Source organism: Archocentrus centrarchus, chromosome 13 (assembly GCF_007364275.1).
Source record: "Archocentrus centrarchus isolate MPI-CPG fArcCen1 chromosome 13, fArcCen1, whole genome shotgun sequence".
Classification (NCBI taxonomy): domain Eukaryota; kingdom Metazoa; phylum Chordata; class Actinopteri; order Cichliformes; family Cichlidae; genus Archocentrus; species Archocentrus centrarchus.
Window position 1 is genome coordinate 42501171 of NC_044358.1, and position 27289 is coordinate 42528459.

Below are 27289 nucleotides of genomic sequence, written 5' to 3' on the forward strand. Positions count from 1 at the left end.
CAGAGCTCAAAATGTACAGTGTACACTGTGACATGGTCTAGTATACACATGTCAAACTCAAGGCCCGCGGGCCATATCCGGCCGGTGATATCATTATATTTGGCCTGCAAGATAATATGGGCATTATTAATGGTCCGCCAGTAAATAGCGCTCCCACCACTTTATACTATGCACTGCAACAGCTGCTGCGCATGTCAACACCTGTGCACTAACCCGTTTTCCCGCAGTGACAGTGACACATTGATCAGTGGTCCGCGGATAAAAAAATATTAATCCGTTTTATTTGTAAGCACCTTTCATGACACCCAAGGATACTTTACTCTAAAAACATCAGTCTGCACTTTTTACAGTGACATTTAAGCTATCCTGACCCCCCAGAATGGCCAAACCAAAAGTGGAAAACAGGGATTTTCAAAACAGGTGGGAGGGAAAGGATTTGTTTGATGACAGTTAGATAGTTAATTGGGATTAACTCCCAATTTTGCTGAGCAGGGAAAAGAGTGGATTGGTGGGACAGATGTGGGAGAAGATGCAGAGGGAGACCTGCATAGGTGAGTTGACAGTGCATCACTGCATCAAACACCAGGAAATGCTGCGCAGTAAATCAGTTTCAGTCTTTTCTGGAGGAAATACCTTCTGAATTTGGTGACGTGACTTATCACACAGGTGCGATGAGCTGCCTGAGGAAGTTTGTCAGTTCGTGGAAAGTAAGAAAGGAATGGAATAAGAGAGAAATCTAAATAGCTGTTTGCTCCTTGTTTCTGGACTTTTTGCTGATATCACATCACACTGTGTGTTCAATTTTGGCTGTTCTGTGATTGAGTTTGACACCCCCTGGTCTAGTACCTACCAGTACCATCACTAAATGTAGATAAATAGAACCCAGTTTAGAAAAAGAATTAGACTTGTTTAGGACAGATGTCCTCACATGTGGTGATGCCGGAGTTCAGTTTCCCTAAATGTGACTTTGTTCATAAAAACAAAAAATTTGATTTGGTCTCAGCTGTTTGCAAAACACAGTTCAAACACTCTTGTGGGTTGTCAGTTTGAGCTTAACAGACTGAAGATGGACAACAGAGCCCACTTGTGCCACCAGTACAACTGTGACCACTTAGTGCATGGCTATGGGACCTCTAGGGGTGTGCTGTGGTGTCTGGCAAATGGCCGCATAGGACATAATCTCCACTATCAGTCAAAAATGATGTGAAATACATGGCAATGTTTATCTAATCTTATAGTTTACATTACTGTGTAAAATTGAGCTACCTCTTGTTTTGTTACATTTTTCAAGGAAAATGGGAAACCGGTGCAGACATAAATGAATATGCAGCACAGAAGGCAAAAATAGAGTTTGTACAATTCTAAGGAGCTTGAAAGTCAGTATTTCTTATGACCACCTTTATTCTTCAGAACAGACTGAACTCTGTGAGGCAGCTCCTCATTTCTTTAAGTAGTCTTCAGGAATAGTTCTCCAACCTTCTTGAAGGACATTCGAAGCTCTTCTTTGGATGTTGGCTGCCTTTCATTCTGTTCTCTGTCACGATGATCCCACATTGCTTCAGTAATGTTGAGGTCTGGGCTCTGGGGAGGCCAATCCATGACTGATGTTTCATTGTGTGTTTTTCTATCTAGGTATGCTTCATTGTATTGGCAGTGTGTCTGGGATCATTTTTGTGCCGAAAAATTAAGCCGCTGCAAATCTGATGGTATTTTTCTGTGTTCATAATTCCATCAACTGTGAGAAGATTCCCAACATCACCGGCTGAAATGTAGTCCCAAACCATGACAGAGCCCGCATTGTGTTTTACAGATGGCTGTCCACACTCACTGTTGTACCGCTCTCCTGACCTCATAGTCAGTATGCACAGAGGTACATTTGAATTAAAAGTTTCAAATTTGGTTTCATCACTCCATCAGACCTGTTACCACAGATTTTCAGTCCTGCTGTTGTGTAATTTGGCATATGTCAGCCTGTTCTTCCTGTAAAGTGCCTAAAGATGCATTTTAAAATGCTTTATTTGTTAAGTTGTCCTATATGTGTAGACACAACACGGGTTCATCCCTCGAGTTTGGTGCCTTTTTTATGCTGGATTGATTCATAATCATAGCTCGGTGTTTAGTGACTTAAGGAACAATTCCTCTGAAAATGGTCAAGTACAATGACGGCACTGAAAATGAGTGAAAAAGCAGCCAATGTGCAAAGAAAGACTGTGAAAGACCTTCAAAAAGCTGGAGAACTATTGCTGAAGATCACTTTAAAATATTACAAGAAAGTCTGGCTGCTTGGAAGCAAAATACATATAAAGAAATGCGGGATGGCTTTAGGCTTTTGCACAGTACTGTATTTATTCTGACTTTTACTTAATTAAAAGTCAGAATCCGTCTTAAATGGGGCCTCGATGGGGTTCCACCCAGTGCTCCTCCTCTGGACATGTTCCTGGTTGTTACTGTGTTATTAAACTGTCATATTTTTTCTTTTACTTATGGATCAAAATGCTTCACCCAGCTTGATAGAAATATTTATTTAATAAAAAGCAATTTCGTGATGCTAGTGCAAATGGATTTTTATTATAGTGTCACTTATTAGCTTTTAATGCACCAGCTTGCACTTAGGCGTTATCTCCATGTTAATATGCTGCAGTGTTGTAGAGTTCTGCTGCTCTGTCTGCCAACAATCCACATTTTTGCTTTAGCAAACATTTGAGCAAAACACAAACGTAAAAGCAAGGCAGGATTTCTTTCCCTCAAGAGAATTTATTGGTAGGAGCCATGGCAAAACAACAGATGATTAGGTTTTACAATTTCATCTTAAATTTGAATGAATGCAAAGAGTTTTCCTTTAAATGGATCACCTTGATAAAATGGCAAACAAACGAACTTTGGGACAAATGGAACACAGAGAATATCATAGAGGTATGCTGTAGATTGAGAAATACATACAGAGGAAAGAATCATGAAAGATTCAAGGCTACAGATACCCATACCTTTAAATTCAAAAGAGTCCTTGAGCAAGACACACACATCATCTTCACATCCTGTTAGTCACTGGAAGCATTTATAGCGCTATAAGGTGAAAGCCACAATCAGTTTGTGTCAGAGCAGTCTGGTAGGGAAAATCACCGAACTAAAAACACACGGCCACTATTTGAATGAGCTTGCTTCAAGCTGCGCAGTACGTGAGTTTCTGACACAAGCAGGTAGCAAGTTTGCAGAATATTTAGACATGTATGTATTCAATCCCCCCCCCGGATCAAATACTTCAAATTAATATATCAGCTTAATTCCAGATGGGATCCCTTCACTTTGATTTCTCATGACCTTAACATAAAAGCAGACAAATGGATGTGCACATAGCTCTGATCTCCACTCTCTGCAGTCAGTTGCAGACCTGTTCCAGCCACTGTAAAGCTGAGAATAGAGTCTGCAAGCTTCAAGAATGGGGTCCAAACCACGAGCTGTACAGAAAGCCAGCGGATGGTTTACATACCACAGTCTGAACTCTCTGTGCAACAATCAATGTTTGACACCCTATATAGACAAAGAATTGCTAAAAATAAGTCCAATGCGGCTTTAGGGACAGCCAAGGACAGCCTTCAACAACATTGCTTCAGTATCCCACATGCCTTAGATCTGCCTCTGTTTAAAGGGTTCATATTAATGAGCTGCAGTTAAAGTGAATTTACAGGAACAATAGAATAGTTGCTCCTTGTTCAGGTGGATTAAAGGGATGTTCCTTTTTGCAATTAGATTAAACTTATTTACCACTGAATTTCTTTTACCTCATATTAATGAGGTAAAAGGGAGCTGTTAGCTGAATGTGTGACACGTCGGTTACCTCTAAGTATCATGTTATTATTACTGAGCACATTACGGTATAATAGTCTCTGACAAAACAGATACCACAGAGGGCAGGTCTATGCTAAATGGCTGAATTTGCTTATTTTAATGCTATTCATTGGTTTCTTGTCTTTAAAAACATCTGCTGGGTATTAAAGGGAAGCTGCACTTGTTTTGCACACTAATGTTTGTGTACAGGTCTTTTTTTTCCTTTTTTTTTTGGTTTCAATAATGAAGGCCATAGACTGTCTATATAAAAGATGGCGATAGCCACTGTGATGTCACCCATTGGTTTGTAGACTCTGCATTTTGAAACTTCAACATTAGTATTTTGGCTGTAGTTGTGTTGGATTTTTGGAGCAAGGAGTGACGAGAGGGTGGAGTGTTAAGATATCAGCTAATGCTAGCTAGCCTGTGCCACACAGCAACTCATTAATTTCCAGATAATTCCAAGAAAAAGGCTCCAAAAGGCACCAACAGCACAAACACAGTCAGGAGGTCCAATGCAGTGACGGGAATTAACTACAGTAAGGTGATGTTTAGCAGGAAGCTAATCTTTAGAAGCCACCAATGTTAAGTGGGGTTTTTTTGTACCAGGCTGTAAACATGCTTTCTGTTGTAAAGTTTAGCATTGGGGGCAAAGGGAACTGGTTTGCATTTGGAACCAGTTATCACTCCAGGAACTGTGGCTTCTGGCTTTGTTTTTTAGCCCTCAAGGTTTGCCCTTGGTGAAGGCTCATGATGTCCTCAGTTGATGTTGCTTGAGTTGGCAGCTGTTAGGTCTGAAGGCTTAAGGTCTGAAAATGAATCCAAGGGAATGAGCTCAAAAGACCCCTGTATCCAATTCCTCATTTCTTATTAAGGCAAGCTTCTAAAGGGTACCTTAGCTGCTATTGGCATGAGATACCTAAATCTCTGGGTAAACTTTTGTTGCTTGAGCTGTATTGTGGACAATACAACTGATTCAGTTTTTTTTTTTTTTTCCCCAGAAGGAAGATTCACAGATAATATCAAGAGTTCATAGTGAGTCTGACAAGGTTTCTGGTATAAAATGCTGAGTCAGAGGGGTATTCATTCAGTGAAAATGGCACAGTAAGATTTATTTGATCTGTATCGATATTCACTGAACGGCTAAAACTTTTGGATTATGCAGAGTAAAAATACTTTACTCTTACTTTAAAATATAAATGGCTATAATATATATATATATATATTTTTTAATAATAACAAGGAATCACATGGACCATCACAAACTCCTTTTGCTGTATCTCCAGCTTCTCAATTCATTGCAATTCATTCACAGCTTTACTGTTTCTGGCCATTCTCAAGAATCCCTTTTTGTTTTTGAAATGGTTGCTTTGAAGACTGGGACCAGGTCTGCAACCACTCACAGTCAGTTCCCATTTTCAAAGCAACTCTGGTGCATCAAGATGGCAATGAAACAGCAATAAGATGGAGCCAGTCTGCTATTGATTGAATGGGGTCAAGTTGGCAATTACATGTAATGTCCTTGTGATAATTCAGCAATTTAGAGAAACTGGCAAAAATTGAAATTCTGTTGCCATCTACATACACAGAAATTCACCTTAAACAGAAATTCACATTAGCTTCACATATAGCAATGCAGTTGCTGCAGTCCATAATTTTAACTGCAAAATGCTGTAGGTGCATGGCCACCTTGCTTTTATATAGGAATATAACCAGAATACAACCAGCTGAGATGAGTCCCTTATTGCAAAGAGATGTGGCGCAGATGAGTTGTGCCTGTCTGGGTTTATAAAATGGCAATTATTTTTAAACCTTCGCCAATCTGTCTCAGAGTGACTGCAATCAGTCTGGACTTGGTTGTTTGGAGACAGGGCACCTCCCACCAGGCAACCTGTGCAATAACCTGTGATCAAAAGTGGCTGCGCAGAGGTTGCAGCTGGGAGACCAGCTGGTCACCACAACTACTTGCAATTGGTCACCGAATGTGTAAAGATTCAATGCAATCACTGGGTAACTACCACTTTTTTGGCAATAATGTTGCCATACTATTTATTACTCTACAGCAGGGATCCTCACATCCAGGCCCTGTCCTGCAGGTTTTAGATGTGTCTCTGCTTCAACACACCTGAGTCAAATATAGAAGTCATTAGCAGGACTCCGGAGAACTTAGCTGCATACTGAGGAGGTAATTCAGCCATTTCAATCAAGTGTGTTGGATCGGGGACACATCTAAAACCTGCAGGACACCGGCCCTCGAGGCCTGGATGTGAGGATCCCTGCTCTAAAGTCACTGAGCCGTAAAACCCTGGCCCAATGACTGCATGAAGCATGGGTAATTCCCTCACGCAAAAAAACTGCAGATGTGTGAACTTATGGAAAGCATGCATAAGGGAAGCCAAATGCCTGGAAAGTCCTTGTGCACTTTGGGACCGCCCTTCAGGTGGACCTCATATGCTCATGTCCATCATCAGATTTTTATTCTTGGACTCTACTGTACTCTGTCTTTGTTTATCTTATACTGGGTCTCAGAGCAGCTGCTCAGTTCATCTGTCTGAAATAAGCCACTTTAGCGCCCTTCCTTGCTATTTACACTTTCTTCTTATTGGCTGGCTCTTACAAACATCTGACCTAAACAACAGGTGGGTGGGTGCACTCACAGCCAGGGTTGTGTGCCTGAAATGAGCATATTAGGGATATCCACTCTAATAGAGTTAAGTAGAAAAATGTCTGAATCTAAGTGTTTAGAGCAGTCTGAAGCCCAAGCTTTTTTTACAGGGATTACTTACATATATATGCTGACCTCATTATTTGAAACTTTGTTTAATATGAGTATCTATCATTGTATATATGTATGTAACAGTAAATAAGGAAAAGCAAAATCAGTCTACTTTAAGCCCTCACGCCCTCAGTGGGATACACTTCAAAGTTTAATAGTTTGGACATTGGGATTGGGTCTCTTCCTTCATACTTAACTGTCCACATGCTTCCTGTTCATCAGAGCCTCAGCCCAGTCTCATGACCTCATCAGTGTGAGCCTCTCTCACTTCTCAGAGCCTTTCAGATGAACACCTATATAAATAATACAAAGCATTAACAATAGAGATTTTTTGTGACCACTGCAGCCAGTTCTTTTCTTTTGTCAGGGAGCAGGGTTTCTGTTACATTATGTAGACCCCCTGCTGTTAGTCATTACTCAATACAGCCAGTGATTCAAGGTAGCTCCATCATGGTATCAGCAGTGTTTATGCTAACTTATGATGCAACTGCAAAGCCTCCATATATCACAAAAAGCCTTCATTTGCTGTGCTACACACGTAAACAGTTCCAGTTAGCGCCTAGAGCCACGGCCTGAGAACAAAAAAAGTTGCATTGCAATTTTGACTGCTTTAAGGTGAGACTTTGCTCCCATTTAATATTCTACCCCTAGACAGCGTCTCCTCCTTAAATAATGGGTCTTTAATGGTCTGTCAATCAGTCAGGCTCAGCTATTCCATCCCGCTTTGAACAGTTATTCATGTACATGAATACTGCTATCGCAAACCATTAAATATATTGAATTCAGTGATAGTACTCATGAAGGAGCTAATCTACAATCTAAAAAATTACCAGATAAAAACAATCCATTTATATATATGTACTGTACATCTAAAAATACAGTTTATTTATTAAAGCTTTGCAGGGATTATAAGTGACTCATGGAGGGAAAGCGCAAGCCGAGTGAGAGCTACATACTGCATAAGGATATTGTGTTGTAACCCAGCGGACAGCATAGCAGCGACCTATATACAGACACGGCACTGTAAGCATGCGATGCACTCTAGTGTACAGCACCGTGGTGCGAAACATGACCTGGATTATGAGGAAAAAGGCTACTAAATATTTCAGCACTTTGCTTTGGGACACATGGCAATGAGGTTAACGCTTCTACCCACTGTAGGGGGACAGCGGGGTAAGATGAGCCTGTGGAAGTTCACCTCCCACCTATATCTGAGCAGCTATATACAATTCATATGGTGTGTAGAGCCCAATCGAAATGGGATTTCTAAGACCAACAACGATATTGATATTTGGTGATTTAAAAATCCAATATTTCCAATATATTGGAACATTTTTTTTTTTCCTTTCAAGTACACAAAACATAAACAGCTTTCCCTAACATTCGTTATGAAGTTATTTGCCCGACTTAGAGTGCCCACTGGTGGACAAACTATGCAACATCAGCATACATCACATGGCTGAAGGGTGTTTCCTCCACATCCTCTTTACTTTCTAAAGTAACTTTTTTGGCTGTTGTAAATGCCAATACTAATAGATCGCCAAACAGCTAATATTGGCTGATGATATTGGCCCACTGATTTATCAGTTGCGATCTAGTCATGTGACCCCTAAATTTAGTTTTCCATTGTCATCTTGCTGTGGAGGAAGAATCAGGTAGATCAAGTAATAAATAAATAAATAAAAATAATTTTTTTTGCCTGTCAAAAATATCAAAATGTCCTTAATTACTTTAAATGAATGCATTTAACCTAATTTGTAATAGTTTTTGAGGTTTATTTGTTATGTTGAGCTGACTGTACTTTGTTCCAGCATACTGACAGTATAGTAGTGCATTTAGTTATTACCTAGTTACTAACATTGAATACAGAGCACAACTGCAATAAGAAGTGCAAAAGACTTATGGAAACATGGATATGATGTTGTGTTTCGATTTTGATTGGTTTGGACGTGTGTTGATAAAATCAGTGCTCCTGTAATTGTACGTTGTATGGAACACAGGAATATGTCAGAAACCTCAGTCTGTTTATCTTAAAATCAAATCTATTACTTTGTTATACTGTATAAGGAGCAGATAATTTAGTCTCCTGTAGTACTGCAAACTTAGAAAAAAAGGATTAGTGTTAGTATATCTTATTCAACTTAGGTTTGCATTACATAAACTGTTTGAGGCAGTGAGTTTGCATATTTTCTTTAAGTAACACCAACTTATCCAAGTATATAATCATGCTCACTTCAGGTTTCGGCAGTAGCGCAAAGTTTGTTTTTAGACTTTTTAGATTATTTTCCACATGTTTCAATGATATAGTGAAGAACAATCACAAGGTATTCATAAGTTTCAAAGTCTTTTATTGGCAAATTATTGGCAGTTGTGCCACTGCCGAAACCTTTGGCCACAACTGTAAAGCAAATGTGAAAAACAAAAAGATGCGTGGATGTTAATGCCCTCAAAACGACAAAACTTTCATTCAAATGTATTTCTTAAGATGGTTTGCAAAGCATCTTCATCTTTCAGAGCTACGGACTAATTAGTTGTAATGTCTATTTAATGACCACCACTCACATCTGCGGAATATGAGATCTAATTCGTAGTAATTTTCCTCAGATGGCTCATCATCTATTATCAGCTCAACTTGCCACATTTTGGGATCACATATCTGTTGTCTGTTTGAGTGAGCTGCTGCTGATAAGTTTTCAGTTGACAGATACTATCCTGAAGTTAATAATCCTCTTATCTATAGACTGACTCAGTAAAAAATGGCTCATCTTAGCCCACGCTCCCTTACACAGCCTTGGAAACAGGACCTTTTTTTTCCCGGTCTCACTCATTGCTCCACTAAAACACAGTGCATCTGTTCGTTTCTTAAGCAGCAACCGGTTTCTACCAATGAGATCTTCCGATCTGTCTGGCTGGCCATTGACCCATGTGGATCTTTTACACAGTTCAACCTGCAGTTTTTTGGCAAAAACATTTCTTTAAAAAGGCCATGATTAGTTTCTGCTTTAACCAGTAATGGGGCGTGTTACAGGCACATGTAGGTATTACTGGGATTACAAGGAAGAAGGACCTGAATATAGATTAACATTCTATACATAAAAGCCTCACGTGATATAATTTATCAGTCTATGCTATGAAGTAGCATCTGTGGTCTATTAGGACTTCAAACAACAGACAGCTATGATAAAACACACTTCCTGTTGGGGATTGGCTTCTTGAGTTTCAGTCCGGGTTCAGCAGCCTCTCCATCAGTGTCTGAAGGCTGTGGTTGGTCAGATCTGTGGAGGAGCATCGAGTGGCATGTTCATATGGATTCCATGCAGCACTGCAGCCTTTTAGCAGCAGAATGCGCTCGCCTCCTTTCACACAGAAGTTGACACAAGAAGTTAAACAGAAGCCGAGCACGGGGTACCGATCAGGTCAAGTGTTCTGATTGGTCGGTGAAGTCATCTTCCTCAACTCTCATTGGCTCCACGGCCCCAGACGAGTGTTGAGACTGGCTTGAACAACTCTGCGTGTCATCCTCGTACTCTGCCATCACTGCCCTTGTCCTCCTCCTTGGGCGCTCCTGTCTCCTCTGCACCACCTTCTCCTTCACCTTCTCCTCCTCCTCCTCTTCCCCTCCTCTCTCTCTTCTCCTTGCTCCTCCTTTCCTGTGCTCCCCTACCGTCCACATGCTCTCCTCCTCGTCCTCCTTCCCCTGCACCTCCCTGTCAAAGTCCAGCAGCTCTTCCATCATTTCCTCTATCTCCGTCTCTCCATCCATCTCTTCCTCCACTTCTGAGCGGAGCTCGCCCATGCTCTCAGTCCGGTTCGTGTCGTCTGTTTCCTCCTCTTCCCCAAGACCCCGCAGCCTTTCGGGAGGGTCGCTGGCCTGGCTCTCTCCGAACTCCAGGATGGTGGGCAGGTTGCCTTGCTTGGGGCAGCGCTTCCTCAGGCTGACCAGGAAGGGCTGCGGCAGGGAGAAGATGTCCACATTGTTGCCCAGGTCAATCCACGTCACACTCGGGAAACTGCCCGGATCCTAAGGAAGAAAATATTCACATCTTAGAGAATAACAAATATGTTCAATAGCTTTTTTCAACCAGCCTTTGCGCATAAATGGATCTGAAAGAAACTGTAGTTTAGTATAAAGTAAAGAACAAACAAAACAAAAAGTCAAAAAATTACCAGCAGATTGCACCAAAGAAATAAAAGAAAATATTTTTTGAATTCTTACTTTTTCTCAGACATTATTTACTCGTGTTTTGAACACAGAAATGAGATCCAACCCCAAAGGCTGTAGCTAACTGACAAATACAGCTTTGTTCTTAGGGACGAACCAAGGAATTGTTCAGGAACTACTGATGAACACTGGAGAAAAATACAAACAATGACATGTTCTTACTTTTCAGAATTTATTCCTGTTTTAGTAGCTGAAGATATTTAGTAAAAGGACTATTAGTGAGGTGGAGTTGATATTTTAGGGCTATTAAGGCTTAAAAGGAAATGTATTTTGGTTTAAGCAGCAGCTTCCACTTTTCTGGGGAGTTCTCCTTCATTAAATAAAGATATAGCATGTGGTTTCAGAGATACCTAACATCTGAGGGATCTCACCTTCAGGGCGTCAGTCAGCTCCTTCAGAATCGCTCTGGTCAGCCTGTTTCCATTCAGTGCCAGGGTTTCCAGGTGTGGCAGAGAGGCCAGTGTGGGCAGCAGCAGGAGGAAAGCCTCATCTGTGAGCTCGGTGAAGCCCAGCTCCAGGCTGATCACAGTAGACGCGTGGCGCTGCAGGTGTGCGCACAGACGCTCCATGTCCCGAGCTGTCAGAGGGATGCCGGAAAGATCCAACGCCCCGCTGGAGAGAGGAGCTGACAGCACTGCCTTCAGACTGGAGACAGACAGGAAATGATGTTTAGTGTCAGTTAAGAGCAATCATAATTCCAAAAAAGTTGGCGCACTTTTTAAAATCTAAATAAAACAGAATGATTTGCAAATCTCATAAACCCATATTTTACTCAAAATAGAACATAGAAAACATCAAATGTTTAAGTTGAAACATTTTCCTATTTCATGAAAAATATTAGCTCATTTTGAATTTAATGGCAGCAACACGTAAAGACGGGCAGAGGTTCACCAATCTGGAGAAAAAGCTGTCTACAAACTGTGGAACAATTTCAGAATGATGTTCCTCAACATAAAGTTGCAAAGACTTTGAATATTTAATCATCTACAGTACATAACATCACCAAAAGATTCAGAGAATCTGGAGAAATCTCTGTGTAAGGGACAAGATCAAAAATCAATATTGGATGCTTGTGATCTGCAGGTCCTCAGGCAGCCCTTCATTAAAAACAGATCACAGATCTGTGCCATCCACAGATGCAGGTTAAAGCTCCATCATGCAGAGAAGAAGACATACGTGAAGATGATAAAGAAATGGACTGAGCTTTTGTGACACTAATAACTCCATCTGCAGCCCCTGACAGAGAAATTGTGTTTAATATTCAGTCGTGATAAGCCATATCACAGCCACTTACTAGGATCCATCCAGATGCTCATGCATGTCCATCTGTTGCATCTGTACACATGATTAGATCTTCAAAATATGCTAGAAAACAACACGGCCACCCTGCATAAGGTCAAGTATGGATTGTACCTTGGAAGCTAATGGAAACTACAGAAAGAGCGCACTGGGGGTTAAAGGGATCTCTGGGGGCACACGGGCAAAGACACTAAGAGACACTAAGGGGATTTAAGGCTTAAGAAACTGAAGTATGCAGAATTTTAAAAAATTACCATTTAGCAGCAAAACACTTAAAGTTATACTCTCTAACTGCATGGTTGTAGCTAAAAATAAACCCGGTGGGGCGCCTGGATTTGGCTGAGAATTATGAAAACAGAGCACAAAAGGGCTCATCTGGAGTCGCGTGAAAAGCAAAGAAGAATACTAATCAGAAGTTTAATTTTTCCATCTTACAAGAGAAAACAATACTTATAATGCCCACTGGAGTCGAGAGCCAACCCCAATTATCACTCACAAATAGCTCACACTCTTCTTAGGATTAACCGGCTGGAGGTAAATCTGCTGTATGCACTGATGGAACATGAGACCTTCAGCTGTGAGCAGCACACAGAGGTTTCCTCAAAAACAAGTGGCTGTGAGATTTAACCGTTATCGTCAGTTAACAGCTGAGTGTGCCTGTCTACTCACACACCAAGAGACGTGAGAGGACTCAAAGGCAGAGCAGCCCAAAGCAAAGCAGCGGGTCAAGTTTAGACCTCTAAAAATGTTTTCCATCCCATAAATTCCAGAAAGTCTTCTGTCACGGGAATATATTTTTAGTTTGACTTGTGTGTGTGTGTGGGGGAACTGCTGTCAGTCTAACAAAGTCAGTAAAGACGGGTGTTGGAGTGAGTGTGTTCGTCTGTCTTTGTCACAGTGATGGTGGGGACATCGGACCCAGCATCGCATCTCTGGAGATTTCACCGAGTGGTCCTCCTCTGAAGAAGGACATATCAGTCACATATACATGCCGAGGCCGTACGGTACTACACAGTTCTTTGTAATTAGAATAAATGTGCTGATCTGCTGCACTGGCTCTATGTACAGTGTTACTGTAGTGTATTGATGGGCCTCTTGATGGGTTTGTGCGTCTCCCTTTTATTTTTGCTTGCCTCTTGAATATTTACCTGCTGCCAAATCATTCCGGTCCCAGAAAATCTTATTTTGCTAAATCTGGATGTGAAGTATGTTTCTGGCTAGTGGTCTAAGAGATGCTCCGAGGATCATAAGAGTTTGTGTCTGTCATTATATGTACAGTAATAGGTCTTGGGACACTGGGCATATTATGAGACAATTCAAAGTTTTAACTACAACCTGTGCAAAATGTAAATGAAGAAACACTATGCAATTATTTGCAAAAAACGTAAGCCCCACATTTAATTAAAAAAGGAGTTAAAAAAAAATGGTCTTTTTGAATTTTATGCCAGCAGCATGCTTCAAAAAGGCCCAACAGAAGCCTGGAAAAGTTCATGTTAAAGCTTAATGGTTATATGGTTAAGGCATGGGTGCAAATGCCCCAAGAAGTGACTTTGGTTCCCGGCTGGTCAGACCATTTGCTGCATGTCATTTTCCTGCAGTCTCTTTTCCCCCCTTTTCCTGTCTCTCAATTGCCACTATTGAAAAAGCAGCCTGAATCCTTGAATTAAGTCAGATACACTTCTGAAAACTGTTGTGAAATCCAGCAGCAACTACGTTACTGTGGAGGAATTTCTGTGTCAAATCTGCGAGGCTCTGACTGAACTCTAAGCAGTTAGTGTGGATTTCTGTTTATTGTGAATTTCAGATTTGCAACAGATGGAAACAGATTTATCACAGTTAATTGCCGTATTATCACAGGGATTATATGTAATTGCCAACTTGACTCCATTCAATTGCAAACTGACAGCAGATCAGCCATCTTATTACCATTTTATCTCTGGCTTGATGCACCAAGGTCAGCTTGAAAATAATAACTGACTGTGAGCGGTCACAGATGTGGTCCCCGTCTTCGAGGCAACGAGATTTCAAGTTCATTGCACATGGTTGCAAATATTTTGGCTGCACCACAGTCTCCAACCACTGTTTTCCCTAAAGTGACTGCAGCATAAAAAGCAATCTTTTATTAAAAGAACTTCCTGTGCCGCGGCTTTTTTTGAAATGTGTCAAATCAAAAGCGCCATAATAAAAATACAGCAGCATTTGGTTTCGATGTTGTCTTTCTACTTGTTTCAGTTAAAACAGACAGTTTGAATAAACAGAATATCACATTCTTTTTTAATTTACATTTTACCTTTTTGGGTGGTGTTATTACAAAACTGAAAATATTTTTAGCACTGTTTTATCCAATAAAAAAAATCTAAAGGCATTAAATGTCTGAAGCAGCTTATCCTTAACTTTAACAAGCTCAAACTTGGAGAATGTTTGGCATTTTTTCTTAAAAATGAATCCCATCACTTCCCTAGGCTTTCACAGGCTTGGACTTTGTTACTTAAGAAAATTCTCTCCTCAGAAGCTGCGTGGAGCAAAGAAGGTAACATTCCCGTAAAGGGAAAACTAGACTCAGATCCTTCAGGTGGATGTTGGCGTGACCGAAATGCTGACAGCAGCAGCAGCAAGCAGCCGCACGGCATTCAGATCACTGACAGCTCACATACACTGACGCGATTAAAGGGGCGCTTTGGATTCAAGCTATACTGAGAGAAGTGTCATCTGAGCAGAGCTGCCTGTAAGATCCATTCATCAAACGTCCATCAGATTTTAAAATGACAGACTTTTGGACAAAGTTGAAACTAAATGAAAACATTCAGACAGTATGTTAAGTTCTCTAATCAGCCGTGTGCAGCTGCATTTTCAGCCTCTGGCCTTGATGTGACGGACAACATGTTAACAGTGTGGATGGCTCTCATCTGGTCTGTGCCCCTTTCACATCCCTTCTGTTTGCCTGTAACAGACATTCCTTTTTGGGATGGGATTTGATGAGTTCTCTCAAGGACAGGAATGCAGTCTGAGATCTCAGGGGATCTTAACATGTCACTGCAATTTCTTTTTCAATTACTGACATCTCCAGATGTGACCAAAACAACACTCTTGTGGAGATTTATACAACACTTTATGGTCAGGTTAGGAACTCTAGTAAACCAAGTGTAAAAAAGAGTGAAATGAAATGAAATAGCTCCGTGTGTTTGGTGTGGAGCAGGTGAGAACTATATTTGGTGAGAACTATTTTATATACTTTGTAGTATCATCAAATCCCATTAAAAAATCTTACCAACAGCTAAATCCTAATGCAAATGCCTGGATCCAGTATTGCCCAGCCACAGTGGTCTATTTAAAGCCATCCACCATATCCCATTCTGGTGCCACATAAAATCGGTCTTGCACTAAATATGTATTAATCCACTGCTGAAAATAGTCCCTAGCAGTGATGCTATGCACTAGTGTGAGTAATGTCTGCTAAAACCCCACAGCAGCTGTTTTAGAAAATAACAGTATTAATAAGTTATACAATTACCAATCAAACGGTGAATTAGACTCACTAATGGGCTCGACATCCCAGCCAGGTGCAAGGTTTCACTCAGGTTTCCATTTGCACAGAGCAGACGTACAGAAACAGCTCATTATAGTGCACATGATTCCTGGTGTGGGTGGAGATGTCAGAAAGTCTGACAGAGAGCTGGATTAAGGCATCTTTTTTTCAGTTTTAGCACTGAGCCGAGTGTTGTTCATGCAGTTGATCAACAAATTCTTTAAAGCAGACTGGTGAATCACACTGGATTGGGTGTAATTATTTTTAATTGCTTTACCTTTGGCACAGAGGATTTTTTTATTTCTCCAAGCACTCCAAGGCTGCAGTGTGTTCCCCATGGATCCATTTTTGGACCTGATGACACTTGACCTCTGAGGCTGCTGTCTGACGTATTTTAAATATCAGTGTTTGGACAAAACCTTTTCCTGCTAAACCAGGATAACAACGAAAATTGGCCACAAAATAAAATTCTCCCAGTTTTACCCTGCAGGTATCTTTTTAAACTTTGAAACATTAGGGCTCATATAGCTTAAGAATGTCCATTCCTCTCAGAGAAAGTCTTATTTATGACTTTATACCCAGCAGCCCAACCTACACTGTCTTATCTGGTCTGCCATCATATTATGAGTCAGTTACCACTGATTCAGAACTCTGCTGTCTGAGTGCTGACCCCGACCAAGAGAAGAGCACACATTTTACAGAAGCCACAGTCTGTGTAATATTTTATTCTTTTTTTTTAAAAAAAATTTGCCTTTTAATTCTTTTATTTCATCTTTGCATTTCCATTAGTTTTTCTGTTTTTTTTTCACTGTTTCCTCATAAGAATATTTTCAAATTATTTTTTATTATTACTTCAGAGTTGCTTTCAGATTTTGTTTCTGTACAATTCAGTTTTATCTATATGGTACCAGTTCACAATAACAGTCACCCTAAGGTGAGTTTTATTGAAGGGTAAAGACCCTACAATACACATGTTAATGTATACTATAGGAGCACAATTTCTTAGTATACAATACTCCATCTGCATTTACCTTAATAACCAAACAAATATAGACTCTGTCAACTGCTCTTAATGCAAATATCTAATCAGCCAATCACACAGCAGCAACTCATTTGCATTTAAGCATGTAGATGTGGTCAAAACGACCTGTTGAAGTTCAAACTGAGCCTGAGAATGAGGAAGAAAGGAGATTTAAGTGACTTTGAGCGTGGCATGGTTGTTGATGGCAGACAGGGTGGTCTGACTATTTCAGAAACTGCTGATCTACTGGTACTTTCTCACACAACCATCTGTAGAGTTTATAGAGAAAATATCCAGTGAGTGGGAGCTCTCTGAGTGAAAATGCCCTGTTGATGCCAGAGGTCAGAGGAGAATGGCTAGACTGCTTTGAGAAGAAGGCAACAGAAAATCAAAAAAAACAAAACACAAAAAACACCACTCATTATAACAAAGGTATGCATCTCTGAACTCTAATCAAATGGCCTCCATAGTCATCAGATCTCAATCCAAGAGAGCATCTTTGGGATGTGGTGGAACGGCAGATTCACATCATGGATGTGCAGCTGACAGCAACCATGTGAGGCTATCATGTCAATATGGAGCAAAATCTTAGAGGAATGTTTCCAGCACCTTGTTGAATCTATGCCACGAGGAATTAAGGCAGTTTTGAAGGCAAAGGTGGGTCCATGTCATGGTCCACAGCCGGTTTGTTGTTGTTTCGGAGCTCCCTGAGTCCAGGAGGAGCTGAGCAGAGGTTTTTCCACCCCTTGGGTGGTGACTGGACTTTCCACGCCTCGGCCTGACCAAATGCATCTTGTCAGCCTTATCAGAGCCTGTACTTCAGGACCAGCTCAAGCACCCAGTCTCTGCCAGATTGTCTGTTTTCTCAGTCTGATAATTAGGCTCCTCCATGTTTTTCCTGTGAAGGTTACAGCTCTCTGTGTCTCCCTGTTTCCAGTGTGAATGCCTGTGGCTGAAGCATGGAATACCGACCCTGAATCACTTATGTGCCTCTGTCAAGCTGGTCCGCCTCACCTGAAGTCCCTCTCTGGAACGCTCACCAGGCTTACTCACCTGCCTGCTCACCCTCTGACAATCTCCTCTCCTGTGGGAAAAACAAACCGGTGGCCTCTCTCTCTCGGAAAGTACTCTCACCACACCAAGTACGCAACTGCATTCGCACTCACGCTCACTAATCACCCTCTCCTTCCTCCCATAGCCACCCCTCCTGTGATCAGACCAGTTACCCAGAGCCTCATTAACCTAACCCCACTAACTGCATGTCTTTGGACTGTGGGAGGAAACCGGAGTACCTGGAGGAAACCCACGCAAACACGAGGAGAACATGCAAACTCCACACAGAGAGAGGGAGGGGCCTGGGCCAAGGTGGAATCAAACCCACGCCTTCCAGATGGGATGCTAACTGTGAGGCAGCAGTGCTAACCACCGCGCCACTGTGCTGCAGGAGGTCAAGTTAGAGAAAAAGGTCCAGGATATCATAAAGTCATGGACTATAAATAAAGTGCACTATATTTTGAAGTAGCCTAGCAGCTGTATCTGTGTCTGTATAGACTCAACAACTGGCTGTCAGTATTTCAACCATGCTTATTATTAATTTTCACATTGTCTAATAATAAAATGTTCTTTTCTCATTTCAAGTAAAATGTCTGCATTCAAAAATAAAATCGAGTTTTTGAAAAAGTTGTCTTCAAATAAAGTGCCTAATTAAAAATAATGTGAAGGTGCAGTTTGAGTTTGCCCTTTTCTTCTTTTAGTTAACTACATTTCACATGTAAACCACTCTTCTCCTCTCCTCTCCTCTCCTCTCCTCTCCTCTCCTCTCCTCTCCTCTCCTCTCCTCTCCTCTCCTCTCCTCTCCTCTCCTCTCCTCTCCTCTCCGCTGTTTTCTGTTTTCACACATGCACTGAACAAATGATTTGCCTGTCTGAGTAAAATCATGTGGGATGATTTATAGTGCACACAATTGGTCTGACAAAAGACTGCACAGATTAAAACAAGCCTACTGTGAGTACAAGAAAAGTTGTGCAACGTAAAATAGAAACAGTCCGTCGAAATCTAGTAATAGGTCTGGGTCTGGATCCAGACTGCAGTCCGCCTATTGGTGACATAGGGTATAAGGGATTAGAATCAGCTGCCTCTCCGGTGAGTTTCTTGCCACACAGACTGGCTCAAGCTGCAGCTGCCAACAGCAGTGCTTGTTCAGGTCAATTTAATTCAATGTGATTTATCTAGTGCCAAATCATAACAGTCACCTCAAGGCGGTAAAGTAAAGACACTACTATAATTATGAGAAAACCCAACAGTCAAAACGACCCCTATGAGCAGCACTTGGCGACAGTGGGAAGGAAAAACTCCCTTTTAAAAGGAACCAGGCTCAGGGAGGGGCTGCTGCGAACAGTTGGGGCTGAGGGGAGAGAGACAGGACAAAAGCAGTTCAGGGTCACCTGATCCAGCCCTAACTATAAGCTTTATCAAAAAGGTAAGTTTTAAGCCTAATCTTAAAAATAGAGAGGGTGTCTGTCTCCCAAATCCAAACTGGGAGCTGGTTCCACAGAAGAGGGGCCTGAAAGCTGAAGGCTCTGCCTCCCATTCTACTCTTAAGTATCCTACTAACCACAAGTAAACCAGCAGTCTGAGAGTGAAGTGCTCTATTTGGGTGATACTATGTACTATTTGTTCTGCTCCGCAGCCTGGATGAGTTGACTGTAGCAGCCCAGGAGCCAGATCTTGAGAGGCCTTCAGATAAGACGGACAGGTCTGCCTGGTTAGCACTGCCTTTAAAATATCAAAGTAATCCTCTAGTAAATCACTTGGGTATGGCGTTGTTCTCTCTGAGGGAAGAAAAATAAGAATAAAATGGTAATATAAGTCACCAAATATTGTTGGGCAGCTAATATAATTGGGTAGCTTGCCCATGTAAAGCCTAAATGCGGAAAACAGTCACATGAGAAGCACTCAGGATTGCATGAACGTGCACAAGTACAAATGATTGTATTTTTTTAATGCCATTTGTTGACAATGAGAGAAAAACAGTCCAGCTCTAGTTACTTTCACATGTCCTTTGTATTTCTTTATTGGAAACAAACTTAGAAATAATGTAAATGGGGTGGAAAATAAACCTAAAGGCTGTTGTGGCCACCGCAGCAGCTCATTTCCTTCTTTCTAAGTGAAAGTATGCTAATTAGTTAACACAGTTGGTGATGCCCTCAGCTGTCCATCACATGTGGTTTGAGACCGCTGATCTAATTGTTAGAGCCCATATTTTCCTCCCATGCTCGCTGCTCCTCCCCCTCTCCCAGCTCAGCTCCGTGTTTTTCTGCCCCAAACAGGAAACAAACACACACACACACACGCGCGCGCGCGCACACACACACACACACACACACACACACACACACGCACACACAGCCTGAGGGTTATCTTCAATCACTGCACTGTCTGATGTGTCATCAGCTTGGACAAATGTTTCTGGACTACTTTCCCATGCTTCGCTGTCCTCCTCGGTTTAAAGCAATAAACAGAATAGACAAGCCTTGTAGTGTACAAAAAAAAAAAAGAAAAGCAGATAAGATGCTGAAAGAGCTCATGATGCTCACGACTGGCTTCAGATCAGAATCCCATGCTACAGAGTAAGAGACACACCCCTGCATCCAGCTGATGGAAAACAAACAGAAAGATGGTGGGATGGAGGGTGGGTGGGTCACTGGAGGCATATAAGAACATAAACTTTGACTTTTTACAGTACTTCTTTGGAAGCATTACATTAGAGATTCAACAGTTACTGTTGCTTTGCTTATCAGATCCTAGTGGAGTGCATTGCAAAGACCTACATTCAATAAATTTTATTCAATTCATTTGAATATTCACAGCAACAGTCATCTCAAGCCAACATATACTGTGAGGTAATACACAGACAGGTCACGCTCCCCTATGAGCAAATGTGGGGTTCACAAAAAGAGACCTCCAGCTGAACCAGGCTTAGGGAGGGGCAGCCATCTGCATGACTGGATGGGGGTTAGAGGAGGGAGAATGAAGAGAAAAGAAGTGCATAGACAAGTAAAAAGCTCCAAACTATTACTAGCAAAACATAGCCACAGTATGAAAAGTAAAGCTTATTTACAAGGGGTCGCTACAGCAGGTAGTGCCACGTGCTTTGATTTGACAGACTTTTTTAAAATGGACGTCCTTCCTTATACGACCCCAAAGGACTTTGTGTCTCCTCCTGGAGAAAAGCTGTCTTTCCCTTTGCAGGCAAATGTGCAAACCACTGCACTATGGAGCCACTGCAATCATAGCTTGCTAACTTTACCTCAAATTTTCACCCACAATCATAGTAAGAAACAATAACATGAAGTATCACTCTGAGACTGGGCTGGTTCACTGGTTACCACTGTAGCTCAGCAGCAAGAAGACTCTGGGTTTAAACTTCCTGCGTGGCTGGGGCCTTTCTGTGTGATGTTCAAAGACTTGCATGTTAGGTTAGCTGGTGATCTTAAATTGGCAGTAGGTTAGTATGTGAGAGTGAACAGTAGTTTGTCTCTCCGAGTTGGAACTATGATGGACTGACGACGTGTGCAGCATGCACCCTGCTGCTCATTGTGTGTATTAAGAAATGTTGGACAGTGGCTCTGAGGTCCCTCAGTGAACAGTGTTGTTTAGCTATGTAGTGTTAATCACATACAGCCACTGTATTATTATATTATTGTAAGCTGACCCCCACTGCACCTAAGCACCAGGGACTTTTTTTAATAGGCAAAATGAAAATCTTTAATATAAAGCTGCCGTTAAGTTAACATACACTATTTGCCTGTTGTTACCATTATTTATTGATAAAGAAAGGTAATTTTAAAAAGGAATAAATGAATGAATGAAACTAAATACTCAAAGCTATTTTACCTGCTAGCTGCCCATGCATGTCCACTAATTGATTATGGTAGGCTAAATCACCCATCACTATGTGAATGCAGTTAATTGGGATGTGATCCTTTTTCTTCCTGCTGAAAGTAGGAAATAATTTCCTTCTTTTTCTCTGACCCGCTGCATTTCCACAGATGTGGCAGAGCTGCTGCCTATACGTCTACACCTATTCTGTTTGGGCCACACAGTTAGCATCATAGCGAGCAGATTGTGATACATCACTGAAGTGCAACATTAAGCCCCACCCTTTTCTTCTTCCTCTTCATGTCGGCAGACTGAACACTTCACTGACTGCTACATTTACAAAAAGTGGAGTCCAGACCCATTTTAAAATTTTGTTAATATTGCTTCAGTGTATTACATAGATGCTTTGGATATAACTTCACAGCACTTAATTTTTCATATTATGTTGATAGCATTAGTTCATTTTGGAAGGTTTAAACTACTTTAATTGACAGTACCTTTTAAATCCCTTTAACTCTGTGTGATGCTATTTGCTTTGAACTCACTTCTCTTCAATCATTCTTGAGCATGAACTGAGTGTGATCTGGTGTGGTCTAATTGAATATCAAAATGATAATTATAGTATATTATATTATAATTAAATCTCTTAAAAATGACCATAAATCTGTTTGGAGGCCAACAGACCCAACGTTTCCATGCTGATAGAGGTCAGGTCGTCAGACTAATTATGACATTGTTACTCCTCCACTTTCCCCCCTGACATGTGGTCTGTATAAAAAAAAAAAAAAAAAAAAAAAAAAAAGGATATCATCATTGCCTGGATTTCATACCGCATATCAGAAAACGCCACTCTTGTCTCAGCCCGTCTTTAGCGGATCACCATGGGGCCGCATTTCACATCCATCTCTGCATCATCCTCTCCCTGTCTGTCCCTGTCTGACTGCATCTCTCAATACAATCTGTCCAGCCACATATATATCTCCACAAATCCATGTCTCACACACACACACACACACACACACACACACACACACACACACACACACACACACACACACACACACACACACACACACACACACACACACACACACTTCTCTGCATGGTCACTTCCTCTGAAAGATCTGAAACCACCCACTTGTTTCCCAAAAAAGACTCACAAGGTGAATCTGGGTGAACTTGTGGCATCCTCTTCAGACAGGAAATGTATATAAACTCAGCAGGGGAGGCAGTGATGCATTATATATTATCATATCGTATATAATCTGCATTAATGTTCTTAATACAGATTTAAATCCTGTCCTTTTTCCTCCTCTACCTGTCAGCCTCAGAGATCATTTATCACCCAGTCAGCTGGTGGGTGTGCTCTGTTCTGTAACAGAGAAGGTGAGACTCAAAACCTTCTTCTCTGCCTCCTGTGGAACGAGGTTTCCAAAGCTAGCATAAAAATTCTGAGTGATTAAGCTTTATGTATTTCTGCTGTTACATCACAAATGAGCAGGGAGAATTTTCATCTTAAGTGGAGGAAACATAATTCTCTGTCTGAATGATTAGTTTGTGTGACATGCTCCAAGAGACATCACTGACTCCTCTCCAGCTGCCTGGATCTGTAGTTTTATCTAATCATTCTCCATCAGGAGCTGCATTTATGCAGAGTCATTTTCCAAGCGATCACTACAACATCTGATTACACTGATTAGGAGGATTTCAACCGGAGAGAAGTGAGCTAGGGAAGTATGTATTATCAGCCACAACATTAAAACCACCTGCCTAATGTTGTGTAGGTCTGCTAAAGCAGCTCTGAGCTGTCAGTGCATAGACACGGGACCCATGGGAGGGTCCTTTGTTTTGCAGTGATGTTTGGGTGGGTGGTATGTGTCAAATCAATGCAAGGGCCCTTGGTTTCAAAACACATCACTGCATTGCAACAAGATGACGGCTGTAATTCACATGTCAGTGGTGTTAATGTTGTGGCTGATCATCACTTTCTCATGAAACAGTGTCATGACTGCTGTTCCATCTTGTTCAGGTGACGCACATGTGTATCTCCCTGGTGTATGTGTTCAACTAGCTGATTCACAAACACCCAGTGACTCGTGTGCAGCTCTCAGCTTCCTTGGATTCTTTCACCATTGTCAAATGTTTAATTTCAATTATTAAGCCCATGCTATCTATCTATCTATCTATCTATCTATCTATCTATCTATCTATCTATCTATCTATCTATCTATCTATCTATCTATCTATCTATCTATCTATCTATCTATCTATCTATCTATCTATCTAGGCACTTTAGTAGCAGAGGGGGTTGTTAATCTGTTTCAGCTGCACTGTAAACCTGGATAAGTTGAATCTACTTAAAAAACCAAGGTAACTCATTGCCTTAAATTTTTGAAGTAATGAAACAGTTTATTTAACTCAGCCTGTTAAGTAAGCACTACTCCATTTCCAATTGAACTAAATTGCATGTTCTAATTGACCAAACTTATCTTTTATAGTTCATGAAAAAAATAAAATGTCTTTTGATCAATCAATCCCCCCTGTCCTTTTCATGGTTGTGTGGGGGTGGTGGGGGCAGGAGCCTATCCCAGCTGACAAGGCAGTAAGATGCAGGGTACACCCCGTACAGGTCACCAGCCTGTTGCAGGGCTGACACAGACAACCATTCACACCTGTGGGCAATTTAGAGAGACCAATTAACCTAACCCCAGTAACTGGATGTCTACAGATTGTGGGAGGAAATCCATACAGACACAGGGAGAACATACAAACTTTACACAGCAAGAGTCCCGGGCTAAGGTGGAATTGAACCCAGACTATCAGATAGCTATTCCAGCTGTGATGCAGCAGTGCTAACCACCACGCCACCATGCTGCCCAGTAACACAAATATTTTTTACAGTGTTGAACTGTGTCTGTTTAAAATTTGGTAAATAAACATGATAAAACTCAGCCCTGCTGAATGCTGGTACATTAACATTTACAAATGACATTTGTCCATGGAACAATAAAAAACTATACGAGAGAACGTTGTGAACAAAAACACCAAATGTCTACTATTCCAAACAGGGAGACGCCTGGGCCAAGCCGGAATTGAACCCAGACCTTCTAGATGGTATTAAACCTGTGAGGTAGCACTGCTAACCATCATGCCACCATGTAGCTGCATGTTAATCCAGTCTGTTAAAACTGGTATAAACTAGATTTTTAGCAGGTGCAAAAATTTATGATATTAAGTTGTTTGAACTCAAACACATGATTACAATAAGATAGACCATCAAAAAGTACAGTCTACTCAGCATTAACAAGTAATGTTCACATTCTGGGTGGCTGTAGGTCAGTAGGTAGAGCAGGTCACCTACTGATCGGAAGGTCAGTGGTTCGAATCCTGGCTAGTCCAGGCTACATGCCAATGTATCCTTGGGCAAGATACTTAACCCCAAGTTGCTCTCCGACCGTTCTGTTGGAGTATGAATGCATGTGAATGCTAGTTAATTAAAAAAGCACTTAGCTTAATTAACGATGGAAGTGCTTGTATGAATGGGAGTGCATGGGTGAATGCAAACTGGTTGTATAAGCGCTTTGAGTGCTCTGATTGAGTAGAAAAGCGCTATATAAGAACTAGTCCATTCTAGGCAATTTTAAGTAATATGAACTCAATATTTTTAAGTGGAATGAAAATCTGGGTTTACAGTGTGCTTTGGTGTTAATGAAATTAATAACAGATGCACTAGAGGGGCAACAATGAGACAACCCCCAAAGCAAGATGGAGGCCACTGGCATTTTTTTCCTCCTCATTTTTTCTGACTTTTTTTTTTTTCTAGTTTTGCATTTGGCTAGGGTCAGTGTCACTCTTGGCAGCATGACACAATACCTGGAACCTACAGAGGCTGCACAGGTAGTCTAATTCCTCCAGGATGGCACATCAACATGTGCCATTGCAAGAAGGTTTGCTGTTTCTCAAGATTCCAGGAGAGAGGCAGTTACTTCTGGAAAGCTGGACAGGACCGTAGAAGGTCATTAACCCATCAGCAGTACCGGTATCTGCTCCTTTGTGCAAGAGGAACAGGATGAGCACTGCCAGAGCCCTACAAAATGACCTCCACCAGATCACTGGTGTGAATGTCATTCACCAAACAATCATAAACAGACTTCATGGGGGTGGCCTGAGGGCCTGATATCCTCTAGAGGGCCCTGTGCTCACTGCCCGGCACCACAGAGCCCAACTGGCATTTGCCAAAGAATACCAGACTTGGCAGCTCCACCACTGGTGCCCTGTGCTTTTCACAGATGAAAGCAGGTTCACCCTGAGTGCATGTGACATATGTGAAAAAGTCTGGAGAAGAAGTGGAGAACATTATGCTGCCTATAACATTGTTCAGCATGACCAGTTTGGTGGTGGCTCAGTGATGGTCTGGGGAGGCATATCCATGGAGGGATGCACAGACCTCTACAGGCTAGGCAACAGCACCCTGACTGCCATCGGATATTGGGATGAAATCCTTGGACTCATTGTGAGACCCTATGCTGATGCATATTTTATGTGGTATTTTTACAGTATTTTTTATTACTTTAAAGGCTGACTTGCAGCCTAATCAGAAACTATTTTTATTTCATATGCTAATCCTGACATAATCAGCATTTTTGAAACTACAAATGTTCTCATTTAAACAACTGTTGTGTCTAAAAATATCACAAAACCTTACAATTTAAAAAAATTGGAAGCACATTTGCTATACTACTTTCCACTTTTATTCCACTGTTGGAATCAAATGGTAAAGTTTGCACTGCAGTGAATTATTTTAAAGCCTTAGATCCTAATTTTTATTTTTCAGATTTAATAAAAGAAATCAACTATTTATTTATGCTAAATAAATACTATGATCCAGTTCTATAAGATATCTGATTGGGAAAAAGACTGGCAACCTGTTTACTGTGGACTGTGTCCAGCATCTGTAATGATAACCTCTAATCACTGTGCGACCTGAGGAAAAGGAGCTAAGATTATAAAATAAATAAACGATTGTTTTCTCAGCCAATTTTTAACACTGTATTCATTTCTGATTGAATTTTCTGTGTTTCTCTTCCTGCCAGTTTTATACTTTCCACATCTATAAGTATGAGTTTGGGCCTGCTGGTGTCCTAGCAATCTCTATAATCAGATAAACATGCAGAATCTGTAGGTAAGAGACCAGATTTCTGGTATGAGCAGCTTTCTGGTTTCATTAGGCTGATTGTAGTCTGAGCTCTATTGACCAATCACGTTTGTGCAGCCTTTGGTTGCATGCAGGTAGAGGCCATTTGAAGAAGGAAAGGGAAAATACGATGGCTGAAATGCAATCTCAAAACCACTAGCTATCATCTGACAGAGATTTAGATTTTCATAAGCTTTTTCAAACTGATCTACATTTGTAAATAGTGACTTGTGCAGGATATCCATTACTTGCTAGTGGATGTCCACTGGCTGCACCAGAGAAAATTGTCCTTTGTCTCTAGAGGGAAGGTCAGCAAAATGGATGATGGGTTCTGAGTTTGGGGTTCAAGTGACAACCATAAAGCCTTCAAATTTTTTTGACAACAAATTTTCCCACATAGCTACTAAACAACAAGGGCACGAACTACATGTATACAGTCACCCATCCAAATCATTGAATTCAGGGGCTCCAGTCACTTCCATGGCCACAGGTGTATAAAACCAAGCACCTAGGCATGCAGACTGTTTCTACAAACATTTGTGAAA

General features: G+C 41.2%; 1 protein-coding gene across 1 annotated transcript in view; it reads right to left on the minus strand.

The window, feature by feature from the left end:
• Positions 1 to 2762: 2762 nt before the first annotated feature.
• Positions 2763 to 27289, minus strand: part of lrrc75a (leucine rich repeat containing 75A) — a gene marked incomplete at its 5' end in the record, with an annotated part of 76041 nt that continues 51514 nt past the window's right edge. Inside the window, 2 exon segments of the mRNA XM_030744315.1 lie at positions 2763 to 10622; positions 11195 to 11468. Of these exon segments, the coding sequence (XP_030600175.1) occupies positions 10014 to 10622; positions 11195 to 11468 (883 nt within the window).